This window comes from Mchenga conophoros, linkage group LG4 (assembly GCF_057382185.1).
Source record: "Mchenga conophoros isolate Kocher_MC1m ecotype Shallow Benthic linkage group LG4, M_conophoros_male_GT1.1, whole genome shotgun sequence".
Taxonomy (NCBI): Eukaryota; Metazoa; Chordata; class Actinopteri; order Cichliformes; family Cichlidae; genus Mchenga; species Mchenga conophoros.
The window spans coordinates 20,739,655-20,759,227 of NC_140529.1; the positions used below are offsets into that span (position 1 = coordinate 20,739,655).

Here is a 19,573-nt window from a genome sequence, read left to right on the forward strand (position 1 = left end):
TTCAGATAAACAAATGAATGGTACTGTGAGAAAAACAAACACATACAAAAAAAAATATAATCACTTGTTCTAGGGATTTGACTCGTTGTGGAGTTTACACTGGGTTCTCCATTGTTTGGGGTCATTGTAAGAGCTGTGGTGAGGGGCTGGGGGTATTGGGGTGTTGTTCTGTTTAAAAGGGTGTGTTTTGCTGGTGGGGTGTTGTGGTCCACATTCAGTCCATCTCTTTCTTCCTTCTATAAAAACCCTAATATATGCCCACTGATGTAAATGTTCCACAACTTGGGTCTTGTCTGAGGTTTGAGCTGGAACATTAAAAGCATGGACAGCCCACTTAAGAGATCAAGGATATTTGTTCATTTATAACGTCTTAAAGCTGACTTAGTGTTTTTGCAGGAAACCCACATGCACACCAAAGATCAGGTCAGACTTAAATGTCCTTGGGTTTCTGAGGTGTTCCACTCAAACTTTAACTCTAAAGCCACCGGGTAGCTATTTTAATTGGTAGGTCAATCCAGTTTTCAGCTTCAAACGTTATATCCGATAAGAAAGGCAGACACCTAATTGTTATCAGTACATTATTTCATGCTCCCATTCTATCATCACAGCTAAAATTGATGATGCTATTTACTGCTATAAATCAGAACATGAAGGAGCCAATCTCATGCTCACTACTCCACCAGTGTGTGAATGCAAGAGTGAATGAATAGTGGCATTGTAAAGCGCTTTGGGTGCCTTGAAAAGCGCTATATAAATCCAATCCATTATTATTACTGTTGGAATCACTGAAAGCAGACATACAGGGACTAATTATTTTCTCCTCTGCCCACGTAAACAAGTCCCATGAAGCAAAACTTCAAGAATCCAGTATTAATATTATTAAACTGAACAAACAAATCGCTATTTTTCCCTCTCCTAGTTGACTTAAACACAAGGTGATTTACAGACTAAATTTGATCTTATCCCACTAGGGATGCAGAGAGACTTCTTTCATGATCATCCTCACATATAATTCCTCAGATAAAAGATTCATCAGGAACATTGCATAGGTATTCCACTGTATTTTGACTCATTTTATTCGTCTTTATATCAATCTGAATCTCCATCTGACTCCACTGCAATAAGTTAATTTCTAGACACCCTCAATTTCCCTGCGATAAACTCAGATGCTGCTAAAAACAGATTCCCTGTTGAAGTCTTTAAAAAAATGTCAGGATAATCTGCCCCCATTACTGCTTGCGGTATGTAAGGAATCATTACAAAATGACACTCCCCCCCTACTCTAACACAAGCCTCAATAAGTCTCTTAAAAAAAAAAAAAAAAAAAAAAGGATTAGGACAAATCTTTGCATCTTAGAGACCTCTCTTCTTAATGATGTGAATGCTAAGATCATTGCTAAAGCTTTGGCATGTTGTCTGGAAAATATTGCACAAACTATTGTTTCACAGAAGCAAACTAGATTTGCTCCTGTGAGGCAACTATTTCTTCATCTCTGTACTCTTAAACATCATCTACTCTAAAGTAGTAGTAGTGATCTAAGTAGACGCTGAGAAAGTAAATTTGGGCTGGGAAATGTATTAATTTCATGGATACATCTCCTCTGTCACAGTGTGCCGAAGCAGACTATGAATTGTGAATAGTAGACCCAAATGAAGACAAATGAACGTAGAACAAAACTTGATATTAACAAAAGGCGAGCCGTTCAATAAGGCTGATGAAAAAGGTGCAAACAAAAGAAAAGTCAAACTGATGCAAAGCTAAACATTAACCTAGGGCCCGTTCTTCGTACCTCGCTAAGTAGGTTAGCCGGATTAGATTGTTGACGATTTCGCGTGATCCTGGATCAGTCGGTTCCCCGAAGCTCATCCGGGACTTGCTGTCATAGCAACAGAGCCGTAAGCGTAAACCTGCTCGGGAGCAGGTTTACTTTATGTAAACAGGATTAGATCGCGGCCACGCAGGTATGTCCGCTTCATTTATACGAAAGCAACAGCGATAAATAAATAACATCAATGTAACTGAAGATAATGCAGCACTTGATCCTTTTATTGATGTCACACAGATACATACAGGTCATTTCCTAAAAAAGGGAAATGTACTATTAACATTCTATCACATGTATGTGATTATTACAGATGTAATTCATATTTCAGAGTAGTAATTGTAAATTACTTCGTGTAATCAAGATGAGAGACCACGGCTATAAAAGCCAAGGTGGATTTGGGAAGCCTGTCGCAGCCATGTCCTGTCCGTTTACGCGAGCAACCCATTGCGGAAGGTGCAAGATTGATAAGGAGAGTCCTCAGAATTCAGCATATATTGCGGGACAGACAGGATCCTTTAGCTCAGCGCGACAGTGTGCTCATTGAGAGATATCTTCCCGTGAGGGTATTATTTACTTAACCAACTTGTTGACGAGGGGGTGCAGGACCACCACCTGTCTTTTTTTTGCTCTGCCCTTTTCTTGGTTGCTGTTATAAACAAACAAACAGATTATTTCAGGGTCTCTTTCCAAGGCCCTGTTTCAGGAAGCCGGTTTAGAAAACTCAGAGTGAAAAACGATACGCAGGGTTGAGTAATCCCGAACTGTCCAACTCGGAATATTCGGTTTCAGAAAGGCTGATAACAATTAGTTCAGTCAACGCGGAGTTGCTTTAACCCCAAGTGAAGCGCGCGGACGAGGATACATAAAGCCCTGATAAGCGGAGCACAGATTAAGCGAGTCACCATGGAGACGGAGGGAAAGAAGGCGTGATCAATGTATTTTACAGCGCTTGAGGCCGAAATTCTGATGGCAGCATATGCCGATAACACGCAAATTCCGCGGAAAAAAGTAACACAGCCACAGCTGCGAAAGAAAGGGAGCATGCATGGCAAAACATAGCCGACAGAGTCAATGCGTGAGTGTTAATATAAACATTGATCTAGGGATTTCCACCCATTTAACACGTTATTTTATCATATGTTATTTTATTTGTTATTTTATACATTTTATTTTGTGATGTGATGTGAGCGCAGGTGCAACCCAACAGGCCCCAAACGTTCCTGGCAGCAAGTAAAAATGAAATATAAAAATATAGTCCAAACAGGTAAGGTGTAATTGTATTATGAGCCATAGTGCTTGGTCTGTTTGTCCCATGTAAATCAATTGCAGTTAGAGGCTACATTAATTTTCTTTCTGTAAGCACTTATTGAAATTATCTGAGCACATTACAAGTACATATTTGCTTACTCTGTATGCTCAAATGTGGCCCGTTATAGCCAACAGAAAAAAAGCGGAGGCCCGAAAAACAGGTGGGGGTCCTCCACCACCACCACTCACAGAGGCTGAGCAGTTGGCCCTCAGCCAAAACAGTGGGCGCCCTGTGGCCGAAGGCATCTCTGCGGGGACATCCTCTGAGTCAATAACCCCGCAAGACACAAGTGCCTACATAGGGGGTAAATTCAAAATAATACATGATGTGCATACATCCTTTCTTCACAGTCACCTTTGCAGTGCGACTCATTCATTTGATAAACTCTTTACCATAATGGATTATTTTGTAGTGAAGTTATTTTCCTACTGATTTTGCCTTCCCTCAGGCTTGGTTGTCTTTGAGAGCATAATGACAATGAAGTGTAAGGTGATTGGTATGTTTGTTAATTGCCATTTGGTCCCTTGTAAGTTATAAGTGACCTGTATAAACCTCATATTCTATCAGTTGATGGTGGTGGTGTACTGCATCTGGTGCAGCCTCCTGTTGAGCCAGACCAACATGCAGTTGTGAGTAATACTCCACAGATTATATGAGTGTACAGTAGAACAGCAATGTTGTTTATTTCTTTACTACAGGAAAATAATGAAGAAACATTGACAGCTGTTACAGAGGAGGAAGCAACAGAGACACTTTATGAGGTGTACATCTTTTAATACTTTGTGTACAGGAAATACAGGCGACCAATAAAGCCAGTTGAACAAAAAATCTGTTTATTCTTCTTTCAACATGTTGAGGTGATGGGTCAAAAGAAATGATTGTGACATATGGTGTCTCTGACTGCTCTTCCATCTTGTATGTCCGTGGGAGGGTCAGGATGTTCATGGTTTGGATCACTGCTGATGTTTGGTTCAGAAGGACAGTGTTCTCCTCTAATTGTGGCAATGTTGTGAAGAATCACACATGCCACAATAATGTCACATGCCCTTTCTGGGGTGACCCTGAGTCTTTGCAGGCACTGGAACCGGGCCTTAAGCATTCCGATAGTCATTTCAATTCTGGCTCTTGTCCTGCAATTAGCCAGATTATATCGCTGCTGTGGGCCCGGTTCAGGGTCAGGGTAAGGGGTAAGCAAATAGGGTAAACATGGATACCCCCTATCACCAAGCAAGTAGCCAGTGAACTCTCCTAAGACAGAAGGATACACTTCAGTTCAAATGTCCCTGAAGCAATTGGTCTTTATATATTTTAAAGTATTCTCAACTCACCATGTCCAAATTTTGTGCTCAGTGTACATTCACGGAATATTTGTGAGTCATGGACAGAGCCTGGCCACTTGGCTTCCACATTTGTGATAATGTTGGCAGCATCATATATGATCTTCACAGTGCAGAGAACACAAATTAGCATCCATTACTATGATAAAATAATTTGTTAGTTTGAAATGCTACAGGGAACTATGTACCTGTACATTAATGCTGTGGAAAGACTTCCTGTTCACATAGTCTCCTTCATTTACTAAAGGAGCAATGACTGGAATGTGAGTGCCATCTATACATGCCTGGGAATCCTGAAAATAAATGTAAAATTTAAGTAGTAGTCCAAGTATCACCACATCATAAATTAAGTTTTGGTCATCCTGATACCTGCAATTTTGTGGCATCCCTCTTTGATAAATCTTGTGGGTCTGTGACCGGGGAACACCACAAACGAGTACAGGAGACGTTTCAGTGCAACTGTAACATTCCTGACTGCCCGACAGACGGTAGCCTTGGAAACGTGCTCAGCGTCACCAATATTATACAGAAAGCTCCCGTTTGCAAGAAACCGAAGTGCAATACAAATAATATGTACAGAACTGAGAGCATGTCCGCGATGTGTCACATGCGTAATATATGGCCTGAGGATGTTATTCAAATAACTTATAGATTGTGCTGAGAAACGGTAACGTTCGCACAGAAAATCATCAGGAAATGATAAAATGTCCAAACGCGCTCTAATCACTCTCTCCCGGCGGAGAGCTCTGCGGAGAATTTGGGCTTCACGATCTACTGGCTCTTCAAGGAAGGGACACGCCATGTCCGACACTTCCTACTGTCAGGTTTCCGACAAAGGGGCGGAGACAGTCAGGGTTAGTTGTACTAAACCTGCTAGGGGGCAGGTTAGCTTCACGGCGTGTGTCGTCATAGTGACTCACTCAGGCTTCAGCTGAACTCGCTTTGTGAAACCGAAAACCCAGAGTTTTCGTTAACTCAGGGTATACTTACTCAGTTTTTCCACTAAACCGGCTTCCTGAAACAGGGCCCAAGAGACGAAAAGCAATATAAGTGATAAATATTACCATTCTATAGAATATTCTTATATTTCACTTTTACTTGTTCCCATGTTCTAGTGGGTCCTGTTGTGGCTCTAATGTGAAAGAGGATATAATATAACAATATAATATAATGTAATATAATATTGGATAATATAGTGTGATATGATAAATCTACCCTACCGCCTACTGGTGTTGGCCAGAGGGGCCGATGGCGCGATATGGCAGCCTCGCTTCTGTCAGTCTGCCCCAGGGCAGCTGTGGCTACAACCGTAGCTGCCTCCACCAGTGTGTGAATGTGAGAGTGAATGAATAGTGGCATTGTAAAGCGCTTTGGGTGCCTTGAAAAGCGCTATATAAATCCAATATATTATTATTATTATTATTAAATTACTTACGAGTTTAATTTGTCAGCAACTTTCTGCCAGCCCTCTCTCCTTGCTTTTGCAGCCTTTGCAGTGTTCCCTTGTGTTCTGATTAAACTCTGAAACTCCTGAAATCCCTCACTCAGGAGTTCTTGCTCTGCTGCCGAAAAATACCGAGCCGAGCACGCTCCTTCGACATTTTCGCCGACCAATCAGAGGGTTGCCGATCAATGTTTCTACTATCGATGCGTAGCCCCTTTTACGACACCCAGTGATGTCACATTACTGCGTCCAGCTGTAGTAATCGTCAACAGCAGGTGTGTTCGGGGAACCGGATTAGCGAGCTCACGGTTAGTGCGATGATTTGATCTTGGATGTGTCATTTGATCTTGGATGTAGTAAGCGACGTACGAAGAACGGGCCCCTAAACTGGGAGAACTAAAAAAACAACATGAAGAACCCTGACATGAACTTGAACAAACCTGGACATGAAACTTGGAAACATGGTAAAAACAACAGATGACCTGATACCGAATGAAAAACAACACACAGACTAAGGCTGTGTCCAAATTCAAGGGAAGGATGCTTCAAATGCCATATTTGGAGGTAATGACGTCAGAGCAATGCGACGAAGGCTGTCCAAATTCGAATAGTCCTCCAGATGTGGTGACAAATGAGTCCTTATTTTCCCCGAATTTCAAGGATGGGTCTGGTGTATCCTTCGTGTCCTACCATATCTCAGGATTCATTGTGGGCCATACAGAAGATTTTTTTTTTCTGATAACGATGGTGGTTGAAGCGGGAGAGGAAAACACTTTCAAATTTAAGTATATGAAAATCTGGTGGTACAAAAGTTAAATTTTTATAGTGGTTGTAGTGTGGGCATCTGCATAGACATTTTTTTTTTCATAATCATAAAATAGCTTGTATGGTGGATCCTGTGTTTTTCCATGTATTGCTGCTTACATACAGCTAATTAACCTTTTAGTGATGTGTTTTGGGACCAAAGACCGAATGGCTCAATTTATTAAAATGAGGAGAAAATGATCACCACCTTCACTGGGGTGAAGAATTTGCCACTGTGGGATGGAGGTACAAGAATAAATCAATTTACACATCATATTCATAAGAATACGAATTTGTTAACCCTCATGCTGTACCAAACCTGTAACGTCCAGATGGAATTCCTCTCGTTTTCTGCTGTGAAAACTTTTGGATTTAGGAGAGGAGAGAGCGCAGGAGAGGATGGACAGACTGAAGATCTTTACCAATGGTATTAAATCCATCTTTTTTAGACTTTCCTAAGGCTCCAGACAAGGACGTCCATCATCCCCTCTATTGTTCGCACTTGCTATAGAACCTCTGTCAATTTTTCTGAGGTTCTCCTTTATTTTTAGCTGAATTTAAGTTATGAAGTTAAGTTATCACTTTATGCTGATGAGTTATGTCTCAAGTCCTGTTCTCTTCATATCATCAATTTTATCTGCTTTTCAGAGATTTGGTTCATTCTCTGACTATAGAGGGATCTAGGGATCAATGCAACCAGAACATTGAATACTCTTTTCGCTGTTAATTTCTTGCCTTTAATGTCTAAAATTAAACAGGACCTCCAAAGATTGGGAAGTGTACATCTCTTGTTTATCAGAATAATCAGTGCAGTTAAAAATGAACATTTTACCCAAATTCCTCTTCCATTTTTCTTGCCAAAGAATTTTTTCAAAACAACTGATCAAACTATTTTGGACTTCTTATGGTGAAAAAAGGCAGCTGGGATCTTCAAAATCCACACTTCAGAAATGCAATCCTGCATCTGATAATTGCAACCAATGCCATGTTCCCTCCTGCAGATATGTTTTGCTGTTACTCACTACTCACTCGCTTTTGGCAGAATTATGTTGCTACCATGTGAAGGATATTTTCAACGATCTCAACCAGATGCACAAAAATAGCTGGCATCATGACACCGATTGTATCTCACACCTTTTTGTACTCACTATACAACTTCTGATCAGATTGTCGGGACTCTGTGTGCGGGCAGGTAGAGATGTGGATCCAAATGCAGGACTCTGAGACGGAAATGTAACTGAAGACCACAGCTTTATTGCTGGCACCAAGCAAAAACAGAAACCAACCCATGAAACCGCAAACTGGACCACACAGGCAGGATCTGAAAGTACAACACAACACTGAGCACAGGAAAACACAGGGCTAATATACACAGGGTGGTAATCAGGGAATGGGCAACAGGAGGGAGACACAGCTGGGAGAAATTGGACTAACAAGACAGGGGAGCAGTAGAACTGAACACACTCACATGAGACATAGACCTTCACAATAAAACAGGAAATAAGAAAACACTAAACAAAGACGCAGACAGAATATAACACATGCAACTCAAACAATACATGCAACAACAAATCCTTAAACACGGATAAACAGAAACATGAAACTAATAATCATCATCATCATCATCACCATCACAAGCCCTACAAGAGAATAAGAAAACAATCCATAATGCAAAGACACACCAAAATAACTGAAACACAGATTCATCATAAAACCCAACAAACCAGAGAAACATAAAGAACAATCCATCATTCAAAAATAAACCAAGACATAAAAAACTCCAAATGTTGGGTCAATCCGTACCAGGACTGTGACACAGATCCTCGAGTATTAATATGTATACCTGACACATGCATTCATACAAAACAAGTCAACAATCCTGCCAGTGGGATTAAGGCCAGGATACCTAAGCTAAGGAAATCCTCGAAAGTTGGTTCATCTGGACGTAACAGTTTCCAAGTGACTCCTTCAGGCGAGTGATGAAACATTGAGTGATGAAACATTTTCCCCATTAAAAACCCTAGGTCCAGTTGAACAGAATCAACTTTTAGGAAATAATCAGATAGCGTCAAACACCATACAAATCAAGTGAACACCAAGTAGTTGTTTCTGTTATACTTTTGACATGAGGTCTGCCTGAAGGACTCTGGTATTTGGTGTATTGTAATGTATTGATGCATGGAAAAGTCCTCAAGGTAAAAAAACAACAAAAAAAACAAAACAAAAAAAACTGGCAGGCCTGTATGGGTCTAAGTATAGTCTTGCATTCATTCTCTGATGACTTATTTAGACCACTGAAACACAAAAGGACCCGAGTGGATGCAGAAAGACACACTAACACTGATGTTAGGGGTTATGAAATTAATTAAGCAAGCTGACTGAATATTCACAACTATGCACTAAACATTGTGACTGTGTGATATATCTATAAAGTACTAAGAATGTTTGGTACCATAAGTAATATCAGCCTTTAAAATTATTGGTTCCATAGTCCAAAGGGTGTTTACCTATTTTTAGGACATTAATACATTAAATAGATTAGATATTAGATTAGATCTATTTGAAAATGAATAATTAACTTCTGCTGCTGGTTTGCTATACATACTGCAGTTAACAAGAGGAAGTTGGCATATACCTAATTTTATAGAAGCCAAACCACAGGAAATAGATGTCTCAAAGGACATTGCTTATAAAAGGCACAGAGGGAACTACTTTTTCATACTTCCTTGGTTTAAATTAAAAAAGTATTTGTATTACAAGCAGACTGTAACAGATCACTGTGATGGCTATGGCTACTTTGACTACTGGGGGAAAGGAACACAAGTCACAGTAACTTCTGGTAAGTAACAATCTAATCTGTTTTGAGTGAGCACAATTCTGTATTTGTCAGTTAATGAAAAATTGGTTACAATGTGTGCTTAATTGACATTGGCGGTAAAGTAAAACATCTGTGTAAATAACAGATTTATCCAGTTTATTAGGTTAGTGTAATCACGTGAAAAAATATTTTTGCACTGAAGTACAATTGAAATCTGTCACTGTGACTACTTTGACTACTGGGGAAAAGGAACAATGGTCACTGTCACAACAAGTAAGACATGCTTCATATTCTCCTTATTAAAAAGGTTAAACTTTCACAGTTTAATTTGACATATTTAAAAGTTCAGTGTGGTTGTTTTTGTATGTTGCATATTTTTGAGATTTTATACTAGACACTGTTTTGGACTACTGGGGATAAGCCACAACCAGGTAAAGGGATCTGATTTCTTTTTCTTTAATGTTGACATTTAAGTTCAAAAACACTGTGAAAACCTTGCAGTGCTTTAATTTCTGGTTTATTGCAAGGCTATAGTCTGTAGCCATGATTTTAACTCTGGTGATTAAAAACTTTGTGACCTTTAATTTAATTGGAGCATAACTATGTAAACAATTATTGAGTTTAGAGTGGTTCTAGTTATTTCAAATGTCAGAAAAATGTTACAAATTAACAGGATATCTGAGAAGTTAGTTTTTGTGAGAGGTGCAAACGACTCCGTTAACTGTGATAACTGGGCTTTCGACTACTGGGGGAAAGGTACAATGGTTACAGTCACAACAGGTAAGGCACTTGGAATATGTCCTTAATCTTAAGATTTTGAGTTAAAAACTTTGATATTTTCCGAAGAAACAGTGTGTTAGTGTACAGTGTATTCCCACTGTATTTGTAAAATACTGCAAGTCGAATGTGAGGTAATTTGAAGACTTGGTGGTGAAAAACAGGTTTAATTCAGTCTTTTGAGTCTTAATTTGCACAAACAACATGAAGAAAACCAAGTATGCCAAGATGGAAAGTCTGTTTTTGTATGAAGTGGTGAATAACTTGTTAGACTGTGACTACGCTTTTGACTACTGGGGAAAAGGCACAAAGGTCACCGTCACGTCAGGTATGAATTGATGTATTTTTCACTAAAGACAGAATTTTTTTTATCAACTACGACAATACATCTATTGGGATAAATTCAGCAAAGCAAGTCATTATTGGAACACTTTGTAGCCAAAAGAGCAAAGAATTTGTAAAAAACAAAAAAAAAAAAACCAACAACAACAACAACAACATAATTTATTTATATTAGTTATAACTATATCAAGAAGTGAGTGTTTTAAACTTATTTTATTTTTCTCTGAGACAAAATTGGAATGTCATAGTAATTAATTTGTGTAAGAAGTAACTGTCACAAATGAGCTTTTGACTCATAAGAAAATGGCATCCAGATAAAAATGTCATTAGGTAAGACTTGTCCTATTTAAAATCTGCATAGGATATGTTTCGGACAGAGAAATTCATTTTACAAGTTATAATATAACTTCACATTATGTGAGAAATATTCTTAAACGTGATAATGTCAAAATGGGTATAATTTGGTGACTTAATAAGATTTCAATCTAGTGGGAATAAAATTAATGTTGAATTAGACTTTTTCCATATTATGAATAGATTAGCCTTTTGATATCATGAAAGAACTTGATTCTATACTGTGCTACGGTGTTTTTGACTATTGGGGAAAGGGGACAACAGTCACTGTTTCATCAGGTAAGATTACCATCTCATTTCAGAGATCACTGCTGAAGTTGGATCAAATTTTTTGTGTTTTTGTAAGAATTTGCCATCAACACTGTGAAAGGACATTTAACAACTTTACACTATGCTTTTCTAATGATTTCTGTTCATGTTCTACATTTAAAATAATGTTCTAATTTATGTGTTGAATAACAGATGATGATGATGAACAAACTGCCTCTAAAAAAATGTTGCACGGAAGGATTCAGGCACTTGAAATGTTTTTGTATTGAACATTTAGAAAAGGCAATGTCTTCACACTGGCCTTTATTAAACAAAATGGTCCTCTCATGTGTTTTCTCTTTAATCATTTCTAAGAGAAAATGTGTGGTATATTATTGTATTTCTATTCCGGTATCTTAATTAGTGTTGTCTCCCCTTTCTTAGACACTTCAACTGCACCCACTGTGTTTCCTCTGGTACCATGTGGTTCTGAAAGTGGAGATATGGTCACTCTTGGCTGCCTTGCCACTGGCTTTAACCCTCCTGCAGTGACTTTCTCATGGAGCAACGACAACAATCCCTTGACAGACTTCATCCAGTACCCTGCAGTACAAAAAGGCAATGTTTATACTGGAGTCAGTCAAATCCGAGTGAGGAGACAGGACTGGGATGGACGACAGAATTTTCAATGTGCTGTAAACCACACTGCTGGAATTGCACAGGCTCCTATCACAAAACCACGTAAGCCTGATGGTAAGTCACATTTGTGTTAGTTATTTTCTGAGCATTATTTACAATTACCACATGACAGCATTGATAATATATTCCAAAGTTAAACAATTTGAATGAATTTAAACTTTTACAAAAATTAGAATTGAACTGATGTGTAATGCATTATCAAATTCAGTAACCTTTTTCAAGTTGTTCTTTTTTTGTTAGTTGTTTTCAGATCAGTAATTACAATTACTCTTAAATTATTACTGAGCTACACCTAGTGATTGCTACCTCTGATAAGAACACAAGTTAGCTCTCTTTAGTTCTCTATTTTATTGGTTTTGATGTTTTTGGTAGTGGAAGCAGTAATAAGGCCATTTTGAACTGCTAACATTGACAAAATAACATACCGAGGAATTATTGTTTCAACCTTTAAAAAAATACTATATATAAATATGCTGTTTGTGCCAAATAACCAACATAAAAGCAAATATTTTGCCTTATTAAATAGCACGACTTATTCTTACATTTTTCTAAATTTATAAATAGAATGCTCAGTCATTTTATTTTGTTACTACTTTAATCTAACTAAATCGATACAGTAGGAACACAGTATCACAGTTTCCCTCAACTTCTGTATACTTCTGTATACTGCTTTTGCATACATACATGTGTGCATGTCTTTGTATTGCAGAGGCGTCTGAGCCGGTGAACAATACTAACCAAAACAACAAAGGAGGTGAGTAACTCATAGCTGTTGTTGTTGTTTTTGAAAAAAACAAAACACTTTAATTCTTTAATAAAACAAGGTAAACCCATAAAAGCAGGTGAGCCTTATGCATATATATGCATATATGATTGATTTTATTAGTTTATTTTAGTTTTCTTGTATTGACATTAAAGTGTTAGTGGTATAACATATTATGAAAGTAGTAGTTTCATTTAAATAATTTTGATGTTTCACCAACTACAGATCCGACAAACAGTATGTTAAATTCACACACATACACACACCTTTCTGTCTGTCTACATATATACATTTGAACTCAGTGTCTTCACTTTAAACTTGAACATAAATCTCTGTTTAACTGACTATCTCTTTCTGATGGGACAGAGCCAACAGTAGCAGTCTACATCCCCCCACAGCTGCACACTGACAAGTTTCAGTCTGAAGATAAAATCACTCTGGTGTGTCTGGTCACCAGTACTGTGGATGAGACATATAAAATCGAATGGTCAGAAATGGTTGGAAAGACACAAGGACCTTATGTTACAGCCACCGACGTCCCTCCACTGCAGAGCAAAAATGACCAGGAATGGCTAAGTATGAGTCTTTACACCACCAGTAAGGCAAACTGGGACGAAAAAAAACCAACCAAAGAGTTCACCTGCCGTGTCAGAGTCGGAACTGGACATATTTCTAAAACAGTGTCCAGTGCCCATGGTAATTCCATAGAATGTGACTGTAACTACTAAGCTTTAAATATGATATTTTGTGCTTTTGTCATTCTTTGTCTGTGAGAGTTTTGTATTTGAAAACCTGTGCACTTGTGATGTCAGTAACTGTGAGACAAAATGTTTGTTTTGTTTTCATCATGTTGTTGTTCAGCCTGTGTGAGTCACAGTGTCCAGTTGCTTTTATGTGTGCTGTCTGTTTGAAATAAACGTTGCATGGAAACTCTTTGGTATATGTGTACATGAATAGCTTGAAACAACATCAAAAAGCAGACATACACATAAACTGTTCCTTTTTTCACTTTTCCATTAACACTAGTAACAAAGAGGAAAATCACATTACCCTAAAAAAACAAATAAAAACAGATGCACATAGATCTCCTCTAACCAAGTGTAATGTATCTTCCACTTCTTAGATGATTTTTGTGATCTGAGTTGGGATGATATCACCGCTGAAGACGATTTTGGCAGCCTGTGGTCCACAGCTTCCTCCTTCATATTCCTTTTCATATTCTCTCTCTTCTATAGCATTATTATCAGCCTTCTTAAGGTAAACATGCAATTTACATTTTCTGCATTTCAGTTTTATTGAAGTCTGTGAGTTGTAATGTAGGATAAACCCAGTCACAAGAAAATGCAGTAAATGGGAACTCTAAAGAGCACTTAAATATCTTTTTTTTTTTTAATCAGGAATTTTAATGTTCTGTTTGCACTTGAAAAGTACACCTTTTATAATGTAAATTATACAATTATTTAGCTTCTTAAAGAATAAAAAAAAAAAAGACATTAGTTTATTTGAGAAATTATAGCCTTTAATTTCCATAATATAATCTTCCAGAACTATCTCCTGGAATAAATAACATTAGGATGTAAATTTAAATTGTGTAAATGGGTAAAATAAAAATTGAAATTGCTCTTATTAAGAGACTTTTTTAAACTTTCTGATGTTTTCTTTTTGCAGATAAAGAGATCATAACGAATGGGATGGAATGGGTGCGCTTCATTTCTACGCTATTTTTAAAATGTTTTTCATTTTCTTTTTATGCACATAATCATTTATTTGTTATATTAAATGCCTGTCATATATAAATAGTCAATTAACACATCTGTAAAATGTGTAAAATAGATCAATAAAATGAAACTGCATATTATACTGCATTCTGATATTGATATTACTATTTTTCTGCTATGGATTCTGTTGTTACATTAATTCTCAGTAAACAACCAAATGAACTGCTCAAGGAAATTTAAAAAAAAAAAAAACAACGAAAAGAAGAAACACTACAATGGTCATTTCACTTCTGTAAATACTTCATTACATTACAGTTACATTAATAAGATTCAGTAAGAAATATTTGGCACCTGAAATATTAAACAGAATATGAATGTGAGGATGTAATAAATATCGAAAGCATTTTTGATGTTGCTCTATTATTTCTCAAAGTTTCTAAGAATAGCACAACAACATCTGAAGTCAATGTACCGTAAACCTCTGTTATCAGTTAGAGCTTTGAGGTTTTGAGTTTCCTGGTGCACCCCTGGGGCCAAACCTGCACAATTACAACTGTGCACCAACCATTACAACCGTGAATGAATTTCCCTGAAAAACAACATACTCATCTGGCAGCTTACTGTATATTTACATATCCATAGCATATTTGATTCACACTTACAAATTTCGGTTATCAGTTAAGGCATGATAGTTTTCAGTTTCTAAAAACAGTCTTTATAGAGTTGCTTCTCTGCATCTTTAGGGTGACATCTGCATCGTGGGATGAAGGCCGAGAAACGTAATTATTGATGAATAATCAGAAAGCTGTAGACACCTTAGACACCAAGTGAAGACAAAGTAGTTGTTTCTAATAAACTTTTCACATAAGGTCTACTCAAGGGACAACTCGTATTCAATTTCTAATGACATATTTATGCCACTCAAACACAAATGGACCCAAGTGAATGGAGTCACGGAGTAAGAGCTGAGAACCATAAGGTGAAAGAAGCATGTATTTACATGTGTTACTACAAATAATTTCAACCTAAATTTCTTGGTCATATAGTCTAGAGCTGGGGTGTCAAACTCAAATACACAGTGGGCCAAAATTCAAAACTGGAACAAAGTCGCGGGCTAACGTTAATATTTATTGAAATATATTTATTCCTCCAGATATAAGAATGAATCTTTTCTTATGGACTCAAACACATTTTGCTAAAAAAATGAATTTGGAACAAGAAAAGCTTAATACTAAACAATATATATATTAGCTGTATAATACCAGTAGGCCAGCTCTGATAGTAATTTGGTATGGCTTCGCGGGCCAAATGTAATTAGGCTGCGGGCCAAACTTGGCCCGTGGGCCAGAGTTTGACACCTATGGTCTAGAGGGTGTTTAAGTAACTGTAACCCTAACCCTTTTTAAGATACCAAGGCAAAGGCAAAAAGATGTCATTAGTGTTGATAATAGATACTCCAGTAATAAAATGTAATTTCACCATGAGTAGGAAGAATTTGTAAATTTTTTAATTTGAAAAAGCACTATATAACTTCTGCTGGTTATTTTCTATAAAAGTTGGGATTAACAGGAGGCTCTAAAAAAGAGGACGCTGGCAAGAAGCATAATTTTACAAAAGCCAAACCAGAGGAAACTGATCTCCCAAAGGAAACTGCTAATAAATGGCACAGAGGGAACTGCTTTTTCAGAGAAACATGTACACTTCCTTTATTTAAGTTAATAAGCGTTTATATTAGAGCAGGTTGTAACAGATCACTGTGACAGCTATGGCTATGCTAGCTACTTTGACTACAGGGGGAAAGGAACACAAGTCACAATAACCTTTGGTAAATAACAATCCGATCTATTTTGAGTGAGAACAAGTCTACATTTGATGGGTTGATATGAAATTAAATCTTTGTTATACTTTATGCTTAATTTGACATGCAAGGAAAAATAAAACATCTGTGTAAATGACCGGTTTATTTATTATTTATCAGTTTAGTGTAATCATATATATAAGGTGACAAAAGATTTTTGCACACATTTTTTTTTTCTTTCTATGAAAGATTTTGTTGGATTTATCGAGATATTACACTGTAATTCTGCTTTTCATTACTGGGGAAAAGGAACAATGGTCACCGTCACAACAGGTAAGACAAGCTTTCTGTATTGTTCATATTAAAAATGTTTGACTTTCACAGTTTAATTTGACACATTTAGAACTTCAGCGTGGTTGTTTTTTGTATGTTGCATATTTTTGAGATTTTATACTAGACACTGTTTTGGACTACTGGGGATAAGCCACAACCAGGTAAAGGGATCTAATTTCTTTTTCTTTAATGTTGACATTTAAGTTCATAAACACTGTGAAAACCATGCAGTGCTTTAATTTCTAGCGTATCACAAGTCTACAATCTGTAGTCATAATTTTAACTCTGGTGATTAAAAACTTTGTGACCTTTAATTTAATTGAAACATAACTATGTAAACAATTATTAAGTTTAGAGTGGTTCTAATTATTTCCGAAGTCAGAAAAACTTTACAAATTAACAGGATATCCGAGAAGTTAGTTTTTGTGAGAGGTGCAAAAGACTCAACTGTGATAACTGGGCTTTCGACTACTGGGGGAAAGGTACAATGGTTACAGTCACAACAGGTAAGGCACTTGAAATATGTCCTTAATCTTAAGATTTTGAGTTAAAAACTTTGATATTTTCCGAAGAAACAGTGTGTTAGTGTACAGTGTATTCCCACTGTATTTGTAAAATACTGCAAGTCGAGTGTGAAGTCATTTGAAGACTCAGTTTAAACACTTGGTGGTGAAAAACAGGTTTAATTCAGTCTTTTGAATCTCAATTTGCACAAACAACATGAAGAAAACCAAGTATCCCAAGATGGAAAGTCTGTTTTTGTATGAAGTGGTGAATAACTTGTTAGACTGTGACTACGCTTTTGACTACTGGGGGAAAGGGCACAATGGTCACCGTCATGTCAGGAATGAATTGATGTATTTTTCACTAAAGACAGAATTTTTTATTTTTATCCACTAGTACAATGTTGATTCATCTATTGGGATAAACTCAGCAAAGAAAGTCATTATTGGAACACTTTGTAGCCAAAAGAGCAAAGAACTTGTAAAAAACTGGACTTAATTTATTGATGTTAGTTATAGCTATATCAAGAAGTAAGTGTTTTAAACTTATTTTAATTTTCTCTGAGACCGAAATCAGAATGTCATAGTGATTAATTTTTGTAAGAAATAAGACAAGACTCGGTTAACTGACACAAATGAGGTTTAGGCTACTAAGAAAATGGCATCAAGATAAAAATGTAATCAGGTAAGACCTGTCCTATCTAAAATCTGCATAGGATATGTTTCGGATAGAGAAATTCATTTTACAAGATATAATATAACTTCCCATTGAGTGGAGGTTTTCTTCAAAATACAGTTATTGTGTTAAAGTACATTTATTGTAAAAATATTCTCAAACGTGATAATGTCAAAATGGGTATAATTGGGTGATTTAATAGGATTTTAATCTAGTGGGATTAAGAAAAGGTTCTATTTAGACTTTCTCCATATCATGAATAGATTAGCCTTTTGATATCATGAAAGAACTAGATTCTATACTGTGCTACGGTGTTTTTGACTATTGGGGAAAGGGGACAACAGTCACTGTTTCATCAGGTAATACCATCTCATTTCAGAGATCACTGCTTAAATTGGATCAAATTTTTTGTGTTTTTGTAAGAATTTGCCATCAACACTGTGAAAGGACATTTAACAACTTTACACTATGCTTTTTTAATGATTTCTGTTCATGTTCTACATTTAAAATAATGTTCTAATTTATGTGTTGAATAACAGAAAAGTAAACGTATAATTCTATTGGGGGATCCTGATGAACCAACTGCCTCCAAAGCAATGTTGCAGGGAAGGACTCGGGCACTTGAAATGTTTTTCTATTGAACATTTAGAGAAGGTAATTGTCTTCACGCTGGCCTTTATTAAACAAAATGATCCGCTCAAGTGTTTTCTCTTTAAGCATTTTCAAGGGGAAATGTCTGGTATGTTATTGTATTTCTATTCTGGTGTCTTAATTACTGTTGTCTCCCCTTTCTTAGCCACTTCAAGTCCACCCACTGTGTTTCCTCTGATACCATGTGGTTCTGAAAGTGGAGATGTTGTCACTCTTTGGCTGCCTTGCCACTGGCTTTAACCCTCCTTTCTCATGGAACAAAGGCAGCACTGCCTTGAAAGACTTCATCCAGTACCCTGCAGTTCAAAATGGCAATGTTTATACTGGAGTCAGTCAAATCCGAGTGAGGAGACAGGACTGGGATACACAACAGAATTTTCAATGTGGTGTCAATCACACTGTTGGAAATGGACAGGCTAATATCACAAAACCACGTAAGCCTCATGCTTAGTCACATTTAATCAATTTATCTTATTCTGTTTGACTTACAACAAGTTTACATGAAAAAATATATATATTCCAAAGGTCTGATGCGTAATGCATTATCAAATGCAATAGCTTTCTTCAATAAAAGTTCTTTTTTTTTGTTGTTGTTTTTGAACAGTAATTACAATTACTCTTAAATTATTACTGAGCTACACCTAGTGATTGCTACCTCTGATAAGAATACAAGTTAGTTCTCTTTAGTTCTCTATTTATTTGGTTCACGGTTTTGATGTTTTTGGAAGATTTGTACTGGAAGCAAACTTATTGTAAGTTCACCCCAAGCTGCTTATATTGACAAAGAATCTGAGCATACCAAGGAAAAAAATGTTTCAACTTTAAAACCCCAAACCATATTCAGATATGCTGCTTATGTCAAATAAATGACATAAAAGCAAATATTTCTCCTTATTAAATAGCATGACATGTTCTTAAATATTTCTCATTTCTGCGGTTAGCTTAATTGGTGATTCTAAATTGCCCAAAGGTGTGAATGTGACTGCAAATGGTGGTCTTTCTCTATGTGTTAGCCATGCGAAAAACGAATTACCTATCCAGGGTGTACCCTCACTCTCACCCTAAGGCAGTTAGGATCGGCTCCTGGTTCTTCCATGGAAGATAATGAATGGATGGATTTCTACATTTATGAATAGTTTGTAAATTGAAAAACAAAAACCATGCTCTTGCAT

At 36.9% G+C, this 19,573-nt stretch overlaps 1 protein-coding gene across 1 annotated transcript in view; it reads left to right on the top strand.

The window, feature by feature from the left end:
* Window positions 1-19,573, top strand: part of LOC146575960 (immunoglobulin mu heavy chain-like) — a 526,942-nt gene that overhangs the window by 470,235 nt on the left and 37,134 nt on the right. The window contains exons 3-7 of the mRNA XM_085272511.1: window positions 9,507-9,559; window positions 11,705-12,013; window positions 12,669-12,713; window positions 13,089-13,418; window positions 13,846-13,979. Of these exons, the coding sequence (XP_085128637.1) occupies window positions 9,507-9,559; window positions 11,705-12,013; window positions 12,669-12,713; window positions 13,089-13,418; window positions 13,846-13,979 (871 nt within the window). The remainder of the gene's footprint in view (window positions 1-9,506; window positions 9,560-11,704; window positions 12,014-12,668; window positions 12,714-13,088; window positions 13,419-13,845; window positions 13,980-19,573) is intronic.